Source organism: Hippopotamus amphibius, chromosome 13 (genome assembly GCF_030028045.1).
Source record: "Hippopotamus amphibius kiboko isolate mHipAmp2 chromosome 13, mHipAmp2.hap2, whole genome shotgun sequence".
NCBI lineage: Eukaryota > Metazoa > Chordata > Mammalia > Artiodactyla > Hippopotamidae > Hippopotamus > Hippopotamus amphibius.
In genome coordinates this window covers 1,150,926-1,175,592 of record NC_080198.1, presented here as the reverse complement: position 1 = coordinate 1,175,592, position 24,667 = coordinate 1,150,926, and the positions used below count along the sequence as shown (strand labels likewise).

Here is a 24,667-nt window from a genome sequence, read left to right as displayed (position 1 = left end):
CTCTATGTGTGTGTGTGTGTGTGTGTGTGTGTGTGTGTGTGTGTGTGTGTGTGTGTGTCTGTCTGTCTGTCTGTCTGTCTGTATGAGAAACCAGCGACTGTTGAATTCCTAATCTTGTTTTTCTGAGGCAAATCGTTGGGCTTCTCTAGTTAGTTTTTCTAAGCTCTCATTTGGGGAAATATCCCTTTGGACCATGACAGAGGCTGACGACTGCTTGCTCCTTTAAGAGCAGCTTTTTTTTTTTGCTGAACTGTCAGCAAGGTGGTTTCCCCTAGTCTCCAGGGATTCAAGGTTAGGCTGTCCTGGGATCTTAATAATAGCCAGAGAAGCATGTAAGAGTATGGCACCCAGTAGTTCCTGAACATAAGGACCGTTCTTAATTTTATCCCCGCTGGAAGTGAGGAAACCATGTTGCTTCTGTAGCATCTCGAAGTCATGGGCTACTCTGAAAGCATAGCTGCCGTCAATATAAACGCTGACCGTCCTGCCTCTAGGCTGGAGTATAGGCTTGAGTAAGTGCCAATAATTTGGCCTATTGGGCCAAAGTAGCCAAAGGCAAGGGTGCCGCTTCAAATACATCAGAAGGCGTTGATGTTGAATATCACCCTTTAATTAAGAACTGTCAGTAAATCATGAGATGTCAGCATCACTCAGGAGTTTCTTGTAGGTGTTGGAGGTGGGTGTCAGGAGGTCATCTGTCATTGTTAAACAGTTGTGGGGGATTTTGTCAGTAACAGAGAGAAGAATAGCAGGGTTGGGGTTATTAAAATGAGAGTTATATGAGGAGCGGTTAAGAATAAGATTTCGTAAGAGGTGAGACAGCTAGCAGCAGGATATGTGTGGTGAGAATTTAGAGGCTTCCACTGCATGAGGCATGAAAGTGGTCACTGGAGATCCTGTAACTATTTCCTCAGTGGCCTTAACCAAAGGGGCAGTGGGGGGATGGCTTTAAGGGGGGGGGTACCTTGTGCTACAGGGTCTGATTGTTGGGTGTAATACCCTGTGGGTTGATGGTGAGCCCCATGCTTTTGGGTGAGAACCCCAAGAGCATTCCCTTCTCTCACAACACAAAAAGAAAAAGGGATGTTGACATTTGGGATGCCCAAGGGCAGAGGGTTCATTAGACTTTCTTCTAAGGCTTTAAAGCTGTGTCATCCTGTTCTCCCTGTAGAATAGAGTTGGCATGGTCATTTTTTTTAGTAAAACACTAAACCCCACAGGGGTTTAGCCATAAGAGAAAATTTTGGAATTCAGATCCAGCAACAGCCAGCCCAAGAAGACCTCATATCTGGCAGTTAGTTTGGGGTTTTGGGAAGCTCAGGATACCATGAAGCTTTCTAATCTAGGTATAGCCCTTGTTCTGCTAACAGGTGACTCAAATACTGAAGCTGGGTTTGGGCAAACTGAAGTTTCTCCTTGGTGACCTTCTATCCTTTTAGGGCTAAAGTCTTAGTAAATGGGTGCTGCCTTCCTATGAGGAGGCCTGGGAGAGGGAACAAAGAAGTGAGTTGTGTAAGTATTGCAACAAAGTATCGATAGAACCTCTAGGAAACCTTTTATCATCCAGATCATCCTTCAGGACTTGTGAAAGTAAGACCAGCTTTCAGTGCAGTCCTGAGGCATCGCTGTCCAGGTGGATTGTTTTCCCTCCCAAGTGAAAGCAAAGATACAGGCCAGCTTCGTCAACGGGAACACGAAAGAAGGCACTGCATGAGTCAATGACTAAAGAATTTGCTTCTGGCTGGGATGGACACTAATAATGTATGAGGGCTAGAACAACCAGGTGCCGGGGGAAGAACAGTGTTATTTATTGCTTGGAGGTTCTGGACAAATCTCTGTCCTGGGTCATTGGGTTTCTTTACAGGTAACACTGGGATGCTACAGGGACTAGTGCAGGGGACAGTAAGGCCTTGGGGCTTATAGTCTTCGGTTATCAGGATAATGCTCTGGAGGGCTGCTTAGTTATAGGGTACTGATTGATTTGGGGAAGAGGCTTTCAGGGATCTCTCTGATTTTAACAGGAGGTGCACTGGATTCTGCCAATATCAGTTGCAGACTTTGCCCACAAGAAGGGCGATAGCCCATCTTACAGGGATGAATGGCTGGTGTTCGAGTTAGTTTGACACCATGAGATACAGAACAGAGACCTGATGTTTTCGGGTTACTTAATTTGTCCAGTTGATGATTTCGGTTGTTGCTGTCATTGCTGCTGTCAAACTCAGTAATTACCATCTCCTTTTGGGAGACAGAAATACCAGCATGGTATTTTCCAGGAAACCTCAGGCCAGCAAATGAACAGGAGCTAAGGAGAAAAGGGTGTGTATATCTCAAAGGGCCTAAACAGAAAGGAACAGGTGTAGCGACAGGGCCTTGATGGGGTCAGACCCTTGTCTAAACTGTTCAGTGCTCCAAGGCAGGGGCTGTTTACTGGCAGAGGGTTTGGGCATCGAGAGTGTAGGACCTGTGTCTACAAGCACAGGTGAAGACTCATTCCCAAGCTGGAGAGGGGCTTCCCCGAGCTGATTAAGGAGAGGGATTGGGACAAGCCCTTGTGGCTCCTTGGGGATTAGATCAGCTAGAAGGCTGAAGGTGCCTGCAGCACTTAAGCTTGGAACAATCCTTCCTCCAGTGTCCTGGCCTCTTGCAATAATGGCAGAGACCAGGAAGGTTTGGGTTTGTTGCAGTTGAAAACTGAGGATTTTTATGACCCCTTTTTATTGTTGTTGAATCCTCTAAGGTGCAAGAGAGCTGATTTGCCAAACTGAACATATCTGGGGTGGACACAGTCTCCTGTTCCACCCTGGTCCTTTTTGTCAGGAGGAAAAGGTCCCTGTTCAGCCCATTAACACAGAATTAAAGGCTCCCCAAGTGGATTTAGTCTCCTTAGGGAGACTGGAGTTTTCTTTAAAGATTTGAAGCCGATGATGATAGTCATGGACTGATTCGTCACATTTTTGCACGCATGCCTGAATTTTGTCCCAGTCAGCAGGCTCGGGGACGGCTGTGTTGATTGTCGGGTGGAGCTGTCTGCCAAGATTTCCAGCGTCTCCCCCAAACCTAAAGGTTTGTTTCTCTAAGTCCCTTTCAGGGTGTTCCCACTGAGCCAATTCTATCCAACATTGAGCCTGACTTTCACCCACAAGCATAGAAACCAACTGATAACCAGATCTGAAACCCCCAGGGAGTAGGTCTGAATGACTATATAAAATTCATCTTCAAATCGATGGGGGTCTTCGACTGCTTTTGGAAAATCCTTAACGGGGCTTGCGCTTTTGGCTACAGTGTATGACTCGGCTTGGTCCAGTTCAAGATGCTGACCAGCTTCAGGGCTGGTGCTTGAAAGACAGAATTGTGGTGTTTGAAAGAAGCTTTTCAAGGAGATAAGGTGTGTTTGAACATGTGATGACTGATATATACAGAATAGTGGTTTTTGCTTTCTTTGTCCCTTTCATGGTGGTAGCAGGAGTGAACGTTTTAGAAGTTGCCACTTTTCTGTAAGAACACATATCCGCCCTTTAGAGGATTTCTGTAGAATTCATCCATTATTTACAATAGTTTTTCTACCAACCAGCCTCAGCCAGAAGCTTGACACAGTAACTAGACTAGCTATTCTACAACTATCTTAAGACAACTTTGTCAGCTGCTTTAATTTACAAAGGTTATTTTTAAATCCCATTCTTTTGGCTATTTTGAAAGATTGTATGTTTCAAGGTATCCTTTTAAAAGCTTGGGGTTTTGTGACTCTTTGACGTAAACCACGGCAAGATTGTTTTTGACCCACCTCCTAGAGTAGTGGAAATAAAAATAAATAAGTGGGACCTAATGAAACTTAAAAGCTTTTTCACAGCAAAGGAAACTATAAGCAAGACAAAAAGACAACCCTCAGAATGGGAGAAAATATTTGCAAATGAATCAACAGACAAAGGATTAATCTCCAAAATATATAAACAGTTCATGCAGGTCAATATCAAAAAAACAACAACCCAGTCAAAAAATGGGCAGAAGACCTAAATAGGCATTTCTCCAAAGAAGACATACGGATGGCCAAGAGGCACATGAAAAGCTGCTCAACATCACTAGTTATTAGAGAAATACAAGTCAAAACTACAGTGAGGTATCACCTCACACTGGTTAGAATGGGCATCATCAGAAAATCTACACACAGTAAATGCTGAAGAGGGTGTGGAGAAAAGGGAACCTTCTTGCACTGTTGGTTGGAATGTAAATTGATACAGCCACTATGGAGAACAGTATGGAGGTTCCTTGAAAAACTAAAACAGAGTTACTGTATGACCCAGGAATCCCACTACAGGAATACCCAGAGACCACCACAATTCAAAAAGACACATGCACTCCAGTGTTCACTGCAGCACTATTTACAATAGCCAGGTCATGGAAGCAACCTAAATGTCCATCAGCAGATGAATGGATAAATAAGATGTGGTACATATATACAGTGGAACATTACTCAGCCTTAAAAAGGAATGAAATTGGGACATTTGTAGAGACATGGATGGACTTAGAGACTGTCATACAGAGTGAAGTGAGTCAGAAAGAGAAAAACAAATATCATATATTAACGCATATATGTGGAATCTAGAAAAATGATACAGATCATGCGGATTGCAAGGCAGAAATAGAGACACAGATGTAGAGAACAAACATGGACAGCACGTGGGGAAAGTGCGGGGGAGGAGGGTGGTTGGGGTGGGATGAATTGGCAGATTGGGATTGCCATACATACATTACTAATAAAAAATATCAAATTATTCACTTTAAATATATGCAATTTATTGTATGCCAATTATATCTCAATAAAAGTTCTTTAAAAAAAAAACTTGGGGTTTTGTGCTTACAGTTTTTTCTATAATAGATCATTTTGATGGTTAAGCTTGACCGCTTTGACAGAAAACAGGTCAATGGATTCCTAAGGATCACAGAGGAATTTGTTGCATAGGGTTTTGGGGTAGAGGCGCTCAAGAACTGTTCTACACTTTGATTATCGTGGTGGTTGCATTTGTCAAATTTTGTAGTGAGTTTTACTGAATGTAAATTCTGCTTCAATAAATGTGACTTTAAAAACTTAAAGAGGACTTCCTAGGTGGCGCAGTGGGTAAGAATACGCCTGCCAATGCAGGGGACACGGGTTCGAGCCCTGCCCCAGGAAGATCCCACATGCCACAGAGCAACTAAGCCCGTGTGCCACAACTATTGAGCTCATGTGCCACAACTACTGAAGCCCACACGCCTAGAGCCCGTGCTCTGCAACAAGAAAGGCCACTGCAATGAGAAGCCTATGCGCCACAACGAAGAGTAGCCCCCCTCGCCGCAACTAGAGAAAGCCCGTGTGCAGCAACAAAGACCCAACACAGCCAATTAAATGAATAAATAAATAAATAAATTTATTAAAAAAAAAAAACTTAACAAAACACCAGTGGCTTGCAATGCAGTCTTAGTCTAGGAAACATAAAATATCTGAGGTTTTTCAGATCTTCAGATGGTTTAACCTTAAAATGGCAGGTTCTAACAGGTTCAGAAGGGGAGAGAGCAAAGGTAGGCTCAGAGAAGTGGGTTAGAGTTGGGAGGGGAGGGTATAGAATTCTTCTAGAGGTGGGAGCAGAGCGGAGGGGAAGAGGAAGTTGCTGTCAGGGGTGATTGGTGGCTGCCCACTGGAGGCTGGGATAGACGGATCCAGAAGGCCCACAGGATGGTGCCCCAGACAGAGAAGTTGGGGGAGGGGAACACAAGGAGCATGAGAATTCGAAAGCCATTTTGTTCTTTTCCAGTTTTTTAATTGTTTTGGCCAATTTAGATATGATATCTTGCGAAGAGGCAATTTTAGAGTTTTGTGCACATTTGGAAGCTTCCAGATACTAATGAAAACAAATATATCATTAATTTTTTTTAACTTGAGCTATGGCCCTCCAATTTAATCTTAAGAAGAAGTTTGGGGAGATCAAAAGTTCCACATAATGGTCATTGTAATTCTGGATTACTTTTAGTTTGCTTGGCCCGCTTAGTTAAAAATGAGCATGTGGGGGAGTCCATAGTGTTCAAGGATAAAACTGGCTAGATTCCCTGAAGGAGGGTTGCCCTCAGAGCATGTAGATGACTGGGATCCCATTTTCCTAAATTCTGCTAAAAACCCAAGTTGCTAGAGTCCTAGCCCAGCTTCTATAAGGAATCTAAAAACACAAAACAAATGATTGGATCCCAGTTAGCTCAGTCCCCAAAAGAGAACTTCACTACTGTGTGCTTTGGTTTTTTTTAGATTTTATTTAAGTAATTAATTTTTTGCTCATCATTGTCTTTATTTTTTAAGTTTAATTTTTAATTGTACATTGAGGTATAGTTGATTTACAATGTTGTGTTAGTTTCAGGTGTACAGCAGAGTGGTTCAGTTATACATATTCACGTATCCATTCTTTTTCAAATTCTTTTCCCATGTAGGTTTTATACAGAATATTGAGTAGAGTTTCCTGTGCTGTACAGTAAGACTTTGTTGATTATCTATTTTATATATAGTAGTATACATATGTTAATCCCAACCTCCTAATTTATCCCTCCCCCCACCTCCACCTTTCGCCTTTGGTAACCATAAATTTGTTTTTGAAGTCTGTAAGTCTGTTTCTGTTTTGTAAATAAGTTCATTTGTATCATTTTTTTCCCACATATAAGTGATATCATATGATATTTTTTTTTCTCCGTCTGGCTTACTTCACTTAGTATGATCATCTCTGGGTCCATCCATGTTGCTGCAAACAGCATTATTTCATTCTTTTTTAATGGCTGAGTAATACTCAAGTGTATATATGCACCACATCTTTATCCATTCCTCTGTCAATGGACATTTAGGTTGCTTCCATGTCTTGGATATTGTAAATAGTGCTGCAGTGAATATTGTAGTGCATGTATCTTTTTGAATTATGGTTTTCTCCAGATACATCCCCAGGAGTTGGACTAGTGAATCGTATGGTAGCTCTATTTTTACTTTTTTAAGGAACTTTCCTACTGTTCTTCGTAGTGCCTGTACCAATTTACTTTCCCACCAACAGTGTAGGAGGTTTCCCTTTACTCCACACCCTCTCCAGCATTTATTGTTTGTACACATTTTGATAATGGCCATTCTGATTGGTGTGAGGTGATACCTCATTGTAATTTTGATTAGCTTTTCTCTGATAATTAGTGATGTTGAGCATCTTTTCATGTGCTTTTTGGCCATCTGTGTGTCTTCTTCGGAGAAATGTCTATTTAGATCTTCTCCCCAATTTTTGATTGGGTTTTTTTTTTTAATTGAGCTGCATGAGCTGTTTGTATATTTTGGAGATTAATTCCTTGTTGATCACTTCGTTTGCAAATATTTTCTTACATTATGTGGGTTGGCTTTTTGTTTATGATTTCCTTTGCTGTGCAAAAGTTTTTAGGTTTAATTAGGTGCCATTTGTTTATTTTTGTTCTTATTTTCATTACTCTAGGAGATGGATCCAAACAGACTGCTGCAATTTACGTCAAAGGGTGTTCTACTTATGTTTTCCTCTAAGAGTTTGACAGTATCTGGTCTTATATTTTGGTCTTTAATCCATTTTGAGTTTATTTTTGTGTATAATGTTAGGAAGTGTTCTAATTTCATTCTTTTACATGTAGCTGCCCAGTTTTCCCAGCACCACTTATTGAAGAGACTGTCTTTTCTCCATTGTATATTCTTTCCTCTTTTGTCATAGATTAAATGACCATAGGTGCATGGGTTTATTTCTGAGCTTTCTATCCTGTTCCATTGATCTATATTTCTGTTTTTGTGCCAGTACTATACCGTTTGGATGACTATAGCTTTGCAATATAGTCTGAAGGGAGCCTGATTCCTCCAGCTCTGTTTCTCTTTCTCAAGGTTGCTTTGGCTATTCAAAGTCTTCTGTGTTTCTACACAAATTAAAAAATTTTTCTGTTTTGGTTTTGTGAAAAATGTCCTTGGTAATTTGATAGGGATTGCACTGAATCTGTAGATTGCCTTGGGTACTATAGTCATGTTGACAATATTGATTCTTCCAATCCAAGAACATGGTATATCTGTCCATTTATTTGTGTCATCTCCAATTTCTTTCATTGGTGTCTTATAGTTTTCAGAGTACAGGTCTTTTGTCTCCTTAAGTAGGTTTATTCCTAGGTATTTTATTCTTATAAACCTTAGGTAGGTTTATACCTAAATGGTAAATGGGATTGTTTCCTTAATTTCTATTTTTGATCTTTTGTTGTTAGTGTGTAGAAATGCAAGAGATTTCTCTGTGTTAATTTCATATCCTGCAGCCTTACCAAATTCATTGAGGAGCTCTAGTAGTTTTCTGGTAGCATCTTTAGGATTTTCTATGTATAGAATCATGTCATCTGCAAACAGTGAGCTCTAATAGTTTTCTGGTAGCATCTTTAGGATTGTGTATGTATAGTATCGTGTCATCTGCACACAGTAGCAGTTTTACTTCTTCTTTTCCAATTTGGATTCCTTTTATTTCCTTTTCTGGAGAGTGGTGAGAGTGGACATCCTTGTCTTGTTCCTGATCTTAGAGGAAATGCTTTCAGTTTTTCACCACTGAGTATGATGTTAGCTGTGGGTTTGTTCATAATGGTGTTCATTATGTTGAGGTAAGTTCCCTCTCTGCCCACTTTCTGGAGAGCTTTTATCATAAATGGGTGTCGAATTTTGTCAAGCTTTTTCTGTATCTGTTGAGATGATCATGTGGTTTTTATTCTCCAGTTTGTTAATATGGTGTATCACATTGATTGATTTGTGTATATTGAAGAATCCTTGCATCCCTGGGATAATTCCCACTTGATCATGGTGTATGGTCCTTTTAATGTATTGTTGGATTCAGTTTGCTAGTATTTTGTTGAGGATTTTTGCATCTATATTCATCAGTGATATCGGCTTATTTTCTTTTTTTGTGGTATCTTTGTCTGGTTTTGGTATCAGGGTGATGGTGGCCTCACAGAATGAGTTTGGGAGTGTTCTTTCCTCTCTACTTTTTTGGAAGAGCTTCAGAAGGATAAGTGTTAGCTCTTCTCTAAATGTTTGATAGAATTCTCCAGTGAAGGCATCTGATCCTGGACTTTTGTTTGTTGGAACTTTTTAAATAACAATTTCAATTTCGGTACTTGTGGTTGGTCTGTTCATATTTTCTATTTCTTCCTGGTTCATTCTTGGAAGATTGTATCTTTCTAAGAATTTGTCCATTGCTTCTAGGTTGTCCATTTTATTGGCATATAGTTGCTTGTAGTAGTCTCTTATGAGCCTTTGTATTTCTGTGTTGTCATTTGTAACCTCTCCCTTTTCCCTTCTAATTTTATTGATTGGAACCCCTTCCCTTTTTTTCTGATGGGTCTGGCTAAAGGTTTATCTATTTTGTCTATCTGTTCAAAGAACCAGCTTTTAGTTTCATTGGTCTTTTCTATTTTTTTCTTCATTTCTATTTCATTTATTTCTGCTCTTTATGATTTCTTTCTTTCTACTAATTTTGGGTTTTGTTTGTTCTTCTTCCTCTAGTTGCTTTAGGTGTAAGGTTAAGTTGTTTATTTGAGATTTTTCTTGTTTCTTGAGGTAAGATTGTCTTGCTATAAAATCCCCTCTTAGAATTGCTTTTGCTGTGTCCCAAAGATTTTGAATTGTCTTGTTTTCATTTGTTGCTAGGTGTTTTTTGATTTCCTCTTTGATTTCTTTGGTGATCCATTGGTTGTTTAGTAGCATACTGTCTAGCCTCCGTATTTATGCTTTTTACAGTTTCTTTCCTTGTAGTTGATTTGTCACCTCAGTGTTGTGGCTGGAAAAGATGCTTGATGTGATTTCAATTTTCTTTAATTTACCAAGGCTTGCTTTGTGGCCCAGCATGTGGTCTATCCTGGAGAATGTTCCATGTCCATGCTCTTTGGAAAACAACCAAGTACTCACCAAATGTGAAGGCTTATGGTGTCCAACTCTTGGTCAGTCAGTCCTGAACTGAGGCAGTGGACATAATAATCTGAGCCATTTAATGTAAGCATCAAGAAACACACTTTCTAAGCCATGCTCACCACACTCAGGAACCTGCAGCCTAGGTGATTCCAGTAAATGCAGCTCAAGTGGACCCTGAGAAAAGGCAGAATTCATCTGGTGCCCATGCTCCTCTCTTGTAGTGACAGTGCAGTCAAATTCTTGTCCTTACTTGCCTTTCTGAGGGATTCCTTTGTTCATCTGGCTTGTTCTATAACTCCCTGCATGGCGCTGTCTTACATCTTGTGATGTTTAAAGCCTAGTGCTCCCTGAACATCTAATGTGGGCAAGTGCTTTTGGTATGTCACCGGGTTATCCTGTTGAATGCTCAGCCCGCCTGTGATGTAAGCATCGTCGTTTTCCCAGTGAGCAAAGAGTGTCAGAGCAATTTAATGACACATTGATGTTCACAGAAGAATGGCAGAACTTAGGTGAAGATCAGATCTGGCTGGCTACAAGCCTGTGTTCTTTCCACCCCTTCGTTCTGTGCTGCGACTCCACCCTGGTGCTCCACCTCCCCCACCTCCTCCACATTGCAGAGCACCTCTTAAGAGAGGCACTTCTACATGCAGCTAAGCTCTTGTATTGTCTGCTCATTTCTACTGGGTTCCATCAGAATGGGTACATTTATCAGTATTTCCAAATTGTGGGGAAAACTTTAAGTGTTAAATGCAGTGCGTAGTTGGAGTGTGAGTTTGGAGTCTGAGATTGGAGTTCGACTCCTCCTGGCTCTTCCATAACAAGCAGTGTGACCTTGGGCAGTCACTCAGCTTCTCTGAGGCTTAGTTGTTTCATCTGTGAAATGGACTATCACAGTGCCTAACCATGCTGTATTACAGTGCTTAGCTGACTTGACTGTTTCCTGTACCAGGCTGTGAGATCTTTGAAGGCAAAGGAATGAACTGTCCTTATCTTTGTTTCCTTAGCCTGTGGCAGAAGGCAAGGGCCTTCGTGTGTCCTGGTCACCCTTTCACCATGGAGGGCATTACCTGGAGCACTGGAGTTGCTCAGTCGATGCCGGTGAAGTGGATGGGAACTCCACGACACTGTCTTCCATTTCGACTGAGGGTGAGTTTGAGTTCCCTGGATTATGTGGCCAGACTAGAAACCCCCCTAACTGGTGAGTGGATCCAGGGGCCTGTCCACCACCCACATTCTTATTGCAGCTTTGTTCTTCCCTGATTCTTGTCCCCAGTCCGTCAAATGTAGTGAGTTACTAAGGTTAAATGCTAGTGATGTCAAGAGTTCTCTTGGGAATATTGGAGAAAAACGTCTCTCTTTTCCTTCTGGACCAGAATGAGGAAGGCCATTTAGCATTGGACTTGTAGAGGGAGTCTGCCTTAGGGTATAGTTAATACCACAGAAGACAGAGCAGAGAGATGGAAAGAGCTGTAGGGTAGGTGAATAAGTCCGAGAAACTGATATTTAATGGCCAGAGGTAAGCTTTAGATAACATTTTCCTTACAAATGATTTTAGTGTCGGTATGTAAAAAAATCGTTGAATTCATCATTCACAGCAGTTCCACTCCTGAGACATCCTTGCCTGTGTAAAAGAACGTATATGGTGGCATTGTTCACAACAGCAAAAAACCCAGAAACCAGCCAATGTCTGTCAACAGGAAAGTGCACAGTGAATTGTGTTCTAGTCAGGATGGGTGGAATGTTCATGACAGTTGACGTTATGGGACCAAATGCAGCGACAGGGCTGCATCTTAGAATCATAATACTGAATTGAAGAGGCAAGTCACAGTATGACCACTTTTACAAAGATAGGAAAATTATATGACATACTGTTGAGGGAGATAGACATAACTGATAAAATAGTTTTTTAAAAAAAGCAAGGAAATGAATAGTCGATCTGGACAACATGGAATAGCTACACTTTTCCCTATTCCTCCTGCTAAATACAGCTAAAAAACCCTGGACGTTATTTAGAAAACAAAGATGAGAAGATTCTGAAAGGTGGATATGGAAAAGCAGACCACCCAGGGATCTTGGACGCCGAGGAGCCACACGACAGCACATTCTCTGGGCTTTCCTTTTGCCTCCGATGCCCTGGAATGGGTGCTGCAGAAGACGACAACCTGGAAACTCCAATGAGAACAGACCCCAAAACCTCAATAAAATCCTCTTTAGCCAGAGAACCAAGAACAGGACAGCTTAGCTAGACGGAAAACATTCTACTTCTGCCAGACACCCCAGAGAGAGCTGTGGTCTCACTTCTACCCCATAGCAGACGCTAACTGGGGAGTCTGGACTTTCACTCTCACCCAGTTTTTATGAGATGACCCCCTCCCAACTGAGGAGTGTCAGAGAAGGCCAGGCGGGGAGCCAGGACTTAAACCCAGTGGTAACAAATCGCTCCCCCTGCAGCATTAGCAGAGACCACCCAAGAATCAGTAATAAGGCATCCCTCTCTCCCTGGCCAGAGAGGTATCTGTGCAGGTCTCATCGGGAGCCTAAACTCCCACCTCTGTTGAGCAGTGGTGAGGTCTCCCTTCACACTGAGGTGTCAGCAGAGGCTGAGGGGAGCACCTGCTGTAATAGCCAGCATCTCTTCCCCTCACTGGTAGCAGAGGAGGCTTATTGCTAAAACATGAAAGTTCCGAGATCCAGAGGCTCATAAAACACACACACAAAATGTCCAAGGTACAATAAAAATCACGAATCATGCCAAGAACCAGGAAAATGTCGACTTGAATGAGAAAAGACCATCAGCAGCCAGCAGTACCAAAATAACACAGATGTTGGAATCATCTGAAGTGGGTTTAAGTCAGCCATCATAAAAAATGCTTCAAGCCATTGAAAACATGCTTGAAACAAGTGACAACATAGAAAGTCTCAGCAAAAAATAGAAGGCGTAAAGAACCAAATGAAAAATTTAACTGAAAAACAACAACAACGATAATAATAATAATAAAGTCAGTGGGTGGGCTGAATGGGAATGGAGAAGACAGAAGAGAACCTGTAAACTTGGAGATAGAACAGTAGAAATTAGTCTGTCTGAAAAATGGAGAGTATGGACTGAAAAATAATGAACAGAGCTCTGGGACACCTGGAGGACCTAACAGTTGTGCCATTGAAGTTCCAGAAGGAGAAGAGAAAGAAAATGGGGCCGAAGAAGCACTCAAAGAATAATGGCTCAAAATTTTCCAAATTTGGCAAAATAAATAAACCTACAGATTCAAGAAGCCAAGGAAATCCCAAACAGGATAAACCCAAAGAAATCCATGCTAAGATACATGGTTTGTGTGTATCTGAAATAAAAAACCCTGAAAATTAAAAATTTTGAAAGCAGTGGGAGAGAAATGACACCTTATCTATGTGGGGAAAACAATTAGAATGAAGTGGATTTCCCATTAAAAAAAACCCATGAAAGTCAATAAAAACTATCGATGCTGAATTCTATATCCAGCAACCATCTTTTAGGAAAGTAAGATTTTCAAATGAAGAAAAACTAAGAGAACATGTTGTCAGCTTAAAAAAATAACTAGAGAAACTTCTTGAAACAGAAAGGAAATGATAAAAGAAGGAAACTTGGGACATTAGGAAGGAAGAAAAAACAAAAGAAGAGTAAAAACAAGAGTAAATACTGTTGATTTTCCTTCTCCTTTTTAGTTTCCTGAGTTATGTTTGATGTGATTCTCAAAATATATAGGGTATATATAAAGAATATAAAACAGTTGTAAATGGAGGGCGATTAACGAATACAGGTGAGGTTATGTTTCTGCCCTTCACTTGAACAAGTGAAATGTCCACGCCATAAACTGTGATAACTTACGTTTATAATATAATACAACCACCCGGGACTTCCCTGCCAGTCCAGTGGTTAAGACTCCACCTTCCAATGCAGGGGGCACGGGTTACAACCACTAAAAAATCAATATAAAGTGATACACTTAAAAAAGTATGGATACATTTAAGTGGAATTCTGAAAAATATCAATAGGTCAGGAAAAAGAAAACAGAAATGAAAGAGAGAGGAAACCAACATAAAACTTCCTCCTCCCCCAAATTCCAGACTTAATCCATAACATATCAAAATTATATCAAATGGAAATGGGCTAAATATACAAATTAAAAGGCAGAGATTGGCAGAGTAAATAAAAATTACCCAACTATATATTGTTTATAAGAAGTTCACTTCAAATATAAAGATGCAGGTAGGTTAAAAGTATAAGGATGGAAAAACACACCATGCAAATTTTAATCAAAAGAAAGCAGGAATGGCTATACTAATATCAAATGAAGCAAACTTCAGAACAACAATGACAAAAAATTACCAGGGACAGAAAAGGACATTACATAATTCACCAAGAAGAAATTGCAGTCCTCAGTGTGAACACACCAAAATGCGGAGTCGCAAAACACACGAGGCAAAAAAAAAAATGATAGAACTGAACGTGGTGAGGCTGGTTCTTCTCTATGTGGGGGTGACTAAGGATATCCGAGATTTTGAAGGCTGTTTCATGCTAAAATCTCAGAGCCAGCCCTGCGAGGCAGCTCCAGTTCACATGTGAAAAGCAGCCCCGACCCTGGATTCCGCATGTACTCATCTGGAGGAAGCTTTGTTGTACAGTGATTCATATTCATGTGAAAAGACAATATTTGTGTGTTGTGGTGCAGTGTCTCCCACAGTCCCATGATATTTTGAGTCATTTTTTTTCTGTGTAAATTCAGAACCCTATCTTTCTTCCAGTTGAAGTCTATCTTTTTCTATTTGACTAGCCTACCAACCTCCTGAGGTCTTTCTTAGAATGTGTTTGGGTAAAATAAAAATTAGTTTTCATAGTTCAGTGTCATGTGGAAATTTGATTATCATGCTATTCATTTTGTTATCCCTATGCTTCATTAATCTAATTAGATATTTTCATGAGTGTCGTAACTGAGTCACATCCAGTTATTCTGTGTTTCTGTAATTTGTCCACAAATATGTGTAATCGATGACCTTAAATTATGATTTATGAATGTGACATACCTTCTTTAAATAACATATAATCTCATCCTAAACATACAAAAAAGGGACAGGAAAGATCCAACTTGGTATTGGAAAGGAGGCCACCTTCCCTCCTAATCAGCAGTAACCATTGTCATAGTGGTTATATGGGTCACACGAGCTTGAATTTTCATCCGAAGTATTTTTTTGTCATTCAGAAACATTTACTCATTATTATAGAAATAAAAATTCAAACCATGTAGAGGGCTGAAAAGTAGAAAACAAAGCCCCCTGAGTCCCCACCATTTCCATACGGGTAACTGTGAACGTGTAGCAGTTTCTTCTGCATCCATCTAAACCTGGCCTGCTGCATAAGCTGTATCCGTGCAGGCAGCTCAGGTGAGCTCCTTGAACAGGAAAGGTGGCACATTGGCTCAGGTAGCTGGGAAGCCTGGAGGCGGGGCTCGTTTTGTGTGAGGCCTGATCTGGGAGCTCAGGGCTCTCACCAGTACCTGCTTTCTCTCCCTCTTTCTTCTCTGCTTTCAAGGGGTTTTCCTCTCATCTTGTTTGGCTCCTCCCGAGGCCCTGTGACTCCTTGTTCACATCCAGCAGGACAGAGAGTCTGCTCTTTTGTCCTGCATTTCCAGCAGAAGCCCTGAGATCACTTGGAATGGACCGGCTAAGGTGGTAGTCCCCAAACCATTGATATGCGTGGACTTGTGCGCTGCATGTATTCATCACTAGCGTTTTAATGTAACTTACCTTGGACATCTTCAGCCTGTGTAGCTCTGAGCAGTGAGCTCTGGACGTGAAGACACAGGGAGGAAAAGTGTGAAGTTAGAAGGCAGGGCCATTGGGCACTTCACCAGGGTGGGAGCTATGGCTTCTCATTTCAAGGTTGTTCATAAGCTGGGCAGCCCTTCTGTACCTTGATTTTTCCCAAGTTGCTGGACCCCATGATTCCAGCTCAGAAGTACCACAAACAAGCTCATTATTAGTAAAGACATCTGTCCCTTGAAAGAGATCAGTTATTTGGGGCATGGGCTAGAGAGTTCATATGTAATCGTAAATCATAATAAATGTGTCACACTAGACAGTGGGTTTCATCTCTGAGTTATTTTACTAAAATGCACAATTTCCAGTGGCCCAGGTGGTCTCTTGTTAGGAAAGGGACTTGATGGTTTTCCTTTCCAAGGACTGAGATGTTATCAGAACATCTCACTTGATATCTTGGCTCCTCTTGGGTTTAATTTCTACCCTGAACTGAGTGTTTTCCCTCAGAAGTTCTTGCGTCATCACAGAGTGGTTGGTTTATTTATAGTTCAGGGTTTAAAGCCACTGACCTGAGGCTCACACAGTCTAGCAGATGGTTCTGGTTCCAACTTGTTGGGAAACAAGGCTTTTGCAATCCCTGAAGAGCTTTACCCCATGGTCTGTCCTTCTCTCTCCACTTTGGGTCATAGGGCCTAATTGCAAAAGATCTGTGCAAAGGGCTCTTTCCCTGGAGGAGGAAGAGAAGCAGCTTGACGGCTTTCAGGAGGAGAAGGGTAGTTCCGGGCAGGTGGTACGGGAACACGGAGAAGGTAGGAGAAGGATGCATTTGAGGGCAGCTTCCTCAGAGATTTTGTGTCCCAAACAGCTGAGAATCAGGTTTAAAGGAAAGCCGTGCTCATTAAGGACGAATGAGGAGAAAGCCAGGAAGCTGAGGAGCAGCACACGAGCCGCACGAGGCTGAGACTGTTTAGCGGGGCCTCGATTGGTCACACAGGTCCACTTCATTCCTGGTTCTCTGGGGCACGCCCTTAAACGTAAGTGTGGGATGGTAGAAAGAACATAGGCTTTGGATCCAGAAGGCAGTAGGTTCTAGTCCTGTTTTTGCCATTTGATGGTTTTATTACCTTCTGCAGATAATTTAACCTAATTTAACTGAGGCTCAGGGAAGTTAAGCAAGTCACCCGAGGTCACACAGCCAGAGAGAAAACTGCAGAGGTGTAGCTGGGACTCTGGTTTGTCTCAGCCTCGAGCCCGAGGTCTTCACGTAAGTGCTTGGCTACACCTGCCTGGCGAAGTACATTAATATTCTGCGTCTGACAGCTGGAGCTTATTTGGTGACATTTATAATAAATAGCTCTGGTCTCAAGTGTTTGTATTAATTTTCTGTGAATGTATACTTGACACACTGTATATAAACACCACCAAGCCTGAATTTGCGTATACTTAGGGTGACATATCAAGAAGAAACTTCATTTTGTGCATAAAGCTTTGTGTGTGGGGGGGGGTGTGTGTATGTCTGTATGTGAAATATAAATCAGATGCGCTTGGCTGAAGTTCACAGAAAACCTAATTTGGATTTGTTTAAACGAGAGAGAGATGTGAGAGTGTTCACGTCACTGGTGGTCCAGGTGTACGGCTGACTCCAGAGCAGGGGTACCCGGGGGTTCTGACTTCATGTCTCTGTTGGTCTCCAGCTGCCCCGTTTCATGTGTTGGCTTCAATCAACATCTGAAGGAACAGCGAACATCTCTTCCAGAATGTCCACAGCAAACCTCCCCTTGTGCCCGTGGGTCTGGCTCTGTCCCTGCACCCCAGCAGGGGGAGGGGGAGGGGACTGACAGTCACATTGCCCTTCCTGACCCATCGCTGCACCAGGGAATGCCAGGCCCCGACCGGCTCAGGCACAGGGGACAGGATCAGCCAGGTCACCTCCTGGGGTCAGCAGCCCCTGTGGTACCCGGGCTGGGTCTGGAGGGAGGCTTCTGAGAGAGGATCAGGCCTGCAAAAGGTGGGGCACGGGGAGGGTGTGCTTGGAGCCCACTGTGTCCTCCCAGCGGAAGTTAGGTGCCTGCAGGGAGTGCCTAGAGGAGCTCTCCATTTCAAACCACTTGCTAGTTGGACAGTATATCTTTTTTGTGAGTTGTTACAAAAAATAAAAAGTAAAGAACAAACCTTGAGGAGGTTTTAGAACCTATTTCCGGTTGAGTCTGATCATTACCTCATGTCGTCTGTTCATGATATTGAGCCTGACTGTGCTAGTCTCTGGTTCACGCTCCCCAGGAGCCTGCACTCACGTCTGCAGAACCCTTGCCTCTGTGGGGCGCCAGCTTCCTGCAGGGGTGGCCTCTCTGTCTCCCCCCCTCCCCCCCCGTTTGTGGGAGGCCGTGAGCCACAGTGGACCCCACTCAGGACCAGCTCTGTGACTCTTGGCAAGTTACTTAACCTCTCTGTTGCCTGTTTCTCTTGTGTCTGTGTATATATGTGTACCCACACACAAGTAAAAATTAGAACCTTCTTCACAGGTGGTGGTTGTGACTGCGTGTGTTAATAAACGTGTTCGGGACAGTGAGCGACCGCGAGTGCTCATCAGGTGGTGTTTGTTGTTTGTATTGTTGTTTTATTTTATCGTAATCAGTGGAGGGATTCTTCAGTCAGGGAGACCAAGAGCTCTGGTCTGAGCAGCAACTGGAGAGTCGTGTGTAGGGAGCGGTGACTGGGCCGTGTGGCCCTGTTCTGTCCCCCGTGAAGCTCATCATCATGTCGGGTGGGGGTGTGTGCCTCTCTCTCGCTCTTCTGTTGTGGTGAATATACATAACATAGAATTCACTGACCAGGGTTCAGTCTGTGGTAGGGAACTCAGATCCTGTATGTCGTGCAGTGGGGCAAAAAAAAAAAAAAAAAAAAGACCCAGTCTAAGGGGTGCAAGTCCAGCAGGTAAAGATACCTGTGTGTGTGCAACCACGGCAGCCACCCGAAGAGGCAGCGATCTCGTCACAGCGGTGGTCCTTCTGCAAACGTCTGGTGAAGATGTGAGCCCACTGGGGTGTTGTCCCTGCTCTTCTCCGACGTTGTTGCATGTGGTGTGCAGTTATCCACGGCTGTGTGACAAACCACCCCGAAGCAGCCGTCTAAAAAGTAGCCACCATTTGTTTTGCCCATGAGTCTGGGGCTTGACTGGGTCAGCTGGGCAGGCCTTCCTCGGGGTCTCTCGTGAGGTCGTAGGTGGTTGGTGATGGGCTGGGTTATCTGGAAGCCTCTCTTGTCACTTGTCTGGTGCCTGGAAGATTGAACAGCCAGGGCTTCCCGGGCGTCTCTGTCTCATTTTTCCACACGTGTCTCTCCAGCGTGGCAGTCTCAGTGCAGCCAGACTTCTTATGTGGCCACTGAGCCTCCAACCACTAGCAGCTTGTGAATGTCTGCATTTCCTATTCAGCTTCCTCCCTTGGGGATGAAGGAAAACTGCTAACAGTCAGGTAAATAGTGAGCGATCAAGACAATAGCAGTTTACTGAAAAACAATCTTTCTAACTAGCTGCAGGTTTCTCCCATGTACCTGATTAGGGTGGCGGGGCACATGCCGTGGGCTGCCTTGGAGCTGGCTGGCAACCCACGGCTGCCCTGGTGGCCTGACGCGGAGGGCCTGCCTGTAATACGTCCAGATTACCCACCTAAACAGTTCTTGGGCCTTAGGACCCTTCACTGATTCTCACTGTCTAAACCATAAATTCCAGAGAATCAGAGGAAAACCTGGGATTCATCATCATTATAGTCTAGGTATCACCTGCCTTCCCAACTCTGTGTCCCACTATTTAAAAAGACCGTAGGAGTTTAAAATCTATATAATGAGGAAGAGAAATGTCAACAAGGCACCCAGTGTGTAAGATGCAGCCAGTTCTGACTGTCAGATTTCCCGTATCCATTGTCTGCTTTCTGAGGACGGAGCCCGGACTTCTCCTGGCAGGGCTGGAAGGAGGACCTGGGCCCCCTGAGTACTGGGAGCTGGTGATGACCATGCTAGGAGGCAGGAGGGCCAGGTGGTGTGACCTGGGCTCTGGCGGCCTGAGTTTAACGCCAGTGCCACCATGTTTGTGCTGGGCTCCCAAGCAGCTTTCTCAAACCCCTGTCAACCTCCTCGTCCTCCTCTGAAAAGTGAGGGTCCTGGTCCTGGTGGCACCCATCTCATGACTTGTGTGAAGACTAGATTAGACATTTCACCAAAAACACTGAGAAAGGTGTCTGTCACAGAGTAATGTTCAGAAAAACTGTTAGCTAGTATTACCATTCACATAAAATCTTAGAATTTTTGCCGTGAAGCATAGGATTTTTATTGACAAGATTTTGGCCCGATGTTCCCAATGCAGAAAAACCGTTGATGCACGTATACATGAGTGGACATAAATAGAAAGGAATAAAAATGTTCGGATGAGTTTGACACAAAGACAGCCCTCCTTTAGCAATTATGAAGCTATAAAAAGAATGAAAGCAGTGCGTCTTCTCGACACATTTCCAGAAGGACTCGGCTTGGGGATAAATTACAGTACAGACAAGTTCTAAGAACCCTGGAGCTCCTTTGCTCAGCCCTTATGAAAGTTTCAGGGCTGAAGCATTTTTTGGCAGCAAGAAAATTTGTCAAGCAGGAGTGTGAAAATTGGAATTGCCAAGACTGAAACAAAAAGCAAACACATTTCACCATTTTCAGGAGGCATCAAGGTTGGGCTTTGCAGCTGTTGTCCTGAATGAGAGAAAAATAGAGGCCCCTGGCTAGAATAAATGGAATGTAATTATGTTATGATGAGCTGGAGAAAGTGGCAAAGAAAACTTGTGATGCAGAGCATGATGGGTGCTGTTCAGTGCGGCGGAACTGCTGGAACGCGCAGGGCGGCGGAGCAGCATGGCGACTTGCTTTCCTCCCTTCCAGTCTGGCGAGCGGGGTGCAGCGGCATGCCGCGGTTCTTGTTTTGTATTTCTTTCTTGACATAACTATGTCAGGTTTGTAGAATGGATTGAAAGTAAAGTGTATGTACCACTTTGAGGCACGAAGCTGTAATTCTGTTGAGTAGAAATTTCCTTTTGCTTATTTGTATCTTGAAAATCACAACAGAGCCTTCTCTTAGGGTCGTTTACATGATGGCAAACTGTCTTTAAATACATGGCTTCCAGGTAGTGTGGGTTTTATTTACATCATTGCTAATCACATTTTAAATCATGATTTATGTCACAGTCAGGAAGATTTAACTCAAACCATTAATCAAGGAGACCCAGTTTGTTGCTTGCTTCCTCTGCAGTCTAGAGATTTGGTTTGGTGGGAAGTTAATGTTCTTCACAGAGGTAGGAGGTGTATTCTGTTTTACAGTGTTTTAATTTCATATGCTTTCAGATTTAATAATTTTATAACTAAATAAGAAAAATGAATGATGAGTCAGGCATCTTAACCAGATCATTCAAAGCACATTCTTGTATTTACTGGGAAATTAATCATTTCTAATTTAACAGAATTACCATGGATATATGGAGAATGTATTTGCCATACTATATTAAAGAAAAACAACGTATGTGAAACATTTTATTTTATAGAAATAACATATATTACACGTGCGGGTGTATGTTTTAAAAAGTAACTTTGAAGTCCAGTATATGGGATGAATCAGCAGCTGTAAAGCTGAGAGCACAGAGATCAGTTAGGACCTTATTTCAATGGTCCAGGGAGGAGGTGAGGAGCACCTGACCCCAGGAAGTGGTGGTCAGTTGGAAGCAAGAGGATGGCTTTGGTGGGCAAATAGGAGAGACTCTGAGTGGAGCCAGTGATGAGCATTGGAACCAGTCATGCAGTGTGAGGTTGGACAGGATGTTTTACACAAGACGGCAGTCAGGCTAAAATCTTGTTTCCAATATCCTTTTTCTTCACTAAGAATTACTACTGTGCTGAAAAATCAAATCATCATTATTGTAGTACTTAGAGATTCTCAGTGTCCAGTGGCCCTTATCCATACAGTATTTACTGTGTGCTCTCCCCACTCTTTTATCAGTTCATTTAGAACTCCAGAGTTTTTTAAAAAATCACATAATCATAGTTTCATTGATATTTGCATGTAAGTCATTTACATTTTTATGTATATAAAATGTATTTGTATATAGAACATTGCTAGGAGAAATTAAAGATCTAAATAAATGGAGAAATATACCATGCTTATAAACTGGTAGACTTGTTAGCTAAAATGGAAAATCTTCCCCAGTTGATCTATAGATTTAATCTGATTCTAATCAAAAGACCAGCAGACCCTTGGCAAAAAATGGTAACTGAATTCTAAAGCTTATATGAAGTGCAAAGAACATAGAGGAGCCAAAACAATCTTGAAAAAGTTTAGCAAAGCTCAAGGGCTCACACAGGATGATTTCAGGGCTTACCGTATAGCTAAAGAAATCAAAAGACAGGGACTTCCTAGGTAGTGCAGTGGTTAAGAATCCACCTGCCAATGCAGGGGACCTGGGTTCGAGCCTTGTTCCAGGAAGATCCAACATGCTGTGGAGCAATCAAGCCCATGCGCCACAACTATTGAGCCTGCGTGCTAGAGCCTGTGAGCCACAACTGTTGAGCCCGTGTGCTGCAACTGCTGAAGCCCATGCATCTAGAGCCCTTGCTCTGCAACAAGAGGAACCACCACAATGAGGGGCCTACACACCACAATGAAGAGTAGCCCTGCTCACCACAACTAGAGAAAGTCAGTGTGCAGCATTGAAGACCCAAAACAGCCAATAAATAAATAAATAAATAAACTTATTAAAAAAAAAAAAGAAATCAAAAGACAGCATTGTGCTGGGGTTAGAATGAACAAGTGGATCACTAGAATAGAGCAGAGAGTCCAGAAATAGACTCACACATAGTTGATTGATTTTTTTTTTTTTTTCAGCAAATGGTGCTGGCACCCAATTTTTTTAAATGGGCAAAAAGACTTAAGCAAATACTTCAAAAAGAAGAATACAAATAGCCAACAAGCACGTGAAAAGATGCTCACATCTTAGTCACTGGAGAAATGCAATTTGAAACCAAAATGAGGGCCTGTTATATACACAGCAGAATGGCTAATATTAAAAAGACAGACAGTATCAAGTGTTAGCAAGGAGGAGGAACAACTTGAATGCTCCTCTATTACTGGTGGGAGTATAAAAGTGTACAGCCACCTTGGAAAACTTGTGTTACCCTCTAAAATTAAGTATACACCTGCCAAGAAATTCCACTTATAAGTTTTACCCAAGTGAAACAAAAATATTTGTTCACAAGAAGACACAGAAAAAATAGTAAAAAACTGGAAACAATACAAATGTCTAGCAATAAGAGAATAAACAATTTGCGGCATATCCATACAGTGGAATACAAGTCAGTAATGAAAAGGAACAAACTACTGTTGCATGCAACAGCGTGAAAAAAATCTCCAAAGTATTGTGGTGAGCCAAAGAAGCCAGGCACAGAAGAGCCACGCTGTGTGATCCTTTTTACAGGAAGTTCGAGAATAGACAGAAGAGTCTACAACAAAATTCAGAGCAGTGGTTGCTTGGAATGGGAGAGTTAAGTAGAAGTGGGTACAAGGGAATTTTCTGGGGTGGTAGGTTCTATATCTTGATTGTTGGTTACTTGGGTGTAGGTATTTTTCAAAATGAATTGAATTCCAAAGATCTCTACATTTCACTGTATGTAAATTTTACTTCAATTAAGAATGAAAAAACCCCCAGTGAATAATAGTTTTATCTAAAATTTATATATGAAAGGTCTTTAGAAGTTTTCTGATGTAGATTCTGCATTAATAATTTACGAAGCACTAATAATAACAATTCCGCATATCAAGACTAACAAAACATGAATGTGATGAAAACTGTTTCAGGGAAAATTTGCAACTTTTATTATTAAACATTTGTAACTGTATGTCGGTGTCTTGAATGTCACCCCATCCTCCTGTTGGCTGGCAAGAAAACTTAAAAACCTGCTTTCCCCAGCCGATATTTTCAGGGTTTAATAAGGGGAAGGAGTTATAATTCTCTTGATCACTCCTGCCTTTAAGAGTCTGCTTCCATTGGTATTTTGATCTGTGTTCTGGATTTTGCTTCCTTTCTTTCACATAGTGTCTTTCTTTTTTGGACAGTCTCCATAACACCAGCACAGTATTTTCACTCTTCCAGGTACCACTGATTCAAGGTTGTGTGTTGAGCCCCTTTGACTGAAATTTTGAAGCCTTAGAGTAGTTCAGTATCACAAAACAGCACATCAAATGATAAATATACTTCATTGCCTCTTTCATTGGTCATTTTTTACATTTTATATCCAGTAACTGGCCGTATAACTAGGCTCTCTCCTTTCCACGTTTAGTGTTTTCCTGTCTCCTCCTTAGCTTGCTGTAATCCTCAGCTCCTCGTTTTGGAGTTTTTCTTCTCATCCATCTATGCTAGGCCCTGACATGTCCAACTTTTGACATGTCAAATGGTCCAGTAAAGTGTTTTACTGAGATTCCCCCAGAGGGATTTTAAACTAATGAATATCCTCCCCTTCATCTACTCCCCCACAGAGAAACACAGAGAATGTTACAAACATCCTCCAATTGGAAGAAAAGTGGATTGAGCGATAACTAGGGAGCTGCAGGTAGGAGAGAAGGAAACCCTTGAGAGTGGGAAGTCTTAGGTATCACCACCAGGTTACAGAGGAGGCCAGAGGGGCATTGTTTCAGAATCTTTGCTGTGTGGGGAAATGACTCAAAGCCCACAGGAGTGAGGGAGGGTGTCCCAGAGACAAGACCCCAAATGAGTGCTCAGAAGAGAGAGCCAGTGTCCAGTGCCCTGGTAAGGGCTTCTGACCACTTGAGCTGACTCGATACTGCCCCCAGCCACACCACGTGCCCTCAAGTCACACAAAATATAAAATGACTCGTGGGAAGAATATCAAGGTGAACTTATCCAC

General features: G+C 42.3%; 1 protein-coding gene across 22 annotated transcripts in view; it reads left to right on the top strand.

The window, feature by feature from the left end:
• The window catches only part of MGLL (monoglyceride lipase), a 172,949-nt gene that overhangs the window by 15,106 nt on the left and 133,176 nt on the right, over positions 1 to 24,667 (top strand). For 20 of the 22 annotated variants that reach the window (XR_009048773.1, XR_009048772.1, XM_057705632.1 and 17 more), the window contains one exon: positions 10,942 to 11,083. The exons of the other annotated variants lie outside the window; for them this stretch is intronic. Coding sequence is in view for 18 of the 20 variants with exons in the window: in XM_057705632.1 (XP_057561615.1) it covers positions 10,942 to 11,083 (142 nt within the window). In the remaining 2 variants the exon portion in view is untranslated. The remainder of the gene's footprint in view (positions 1 to 10,941; positions 11,084 to 24,667) is intronic. 22 annotated transcript variants of the gene reach the window in all.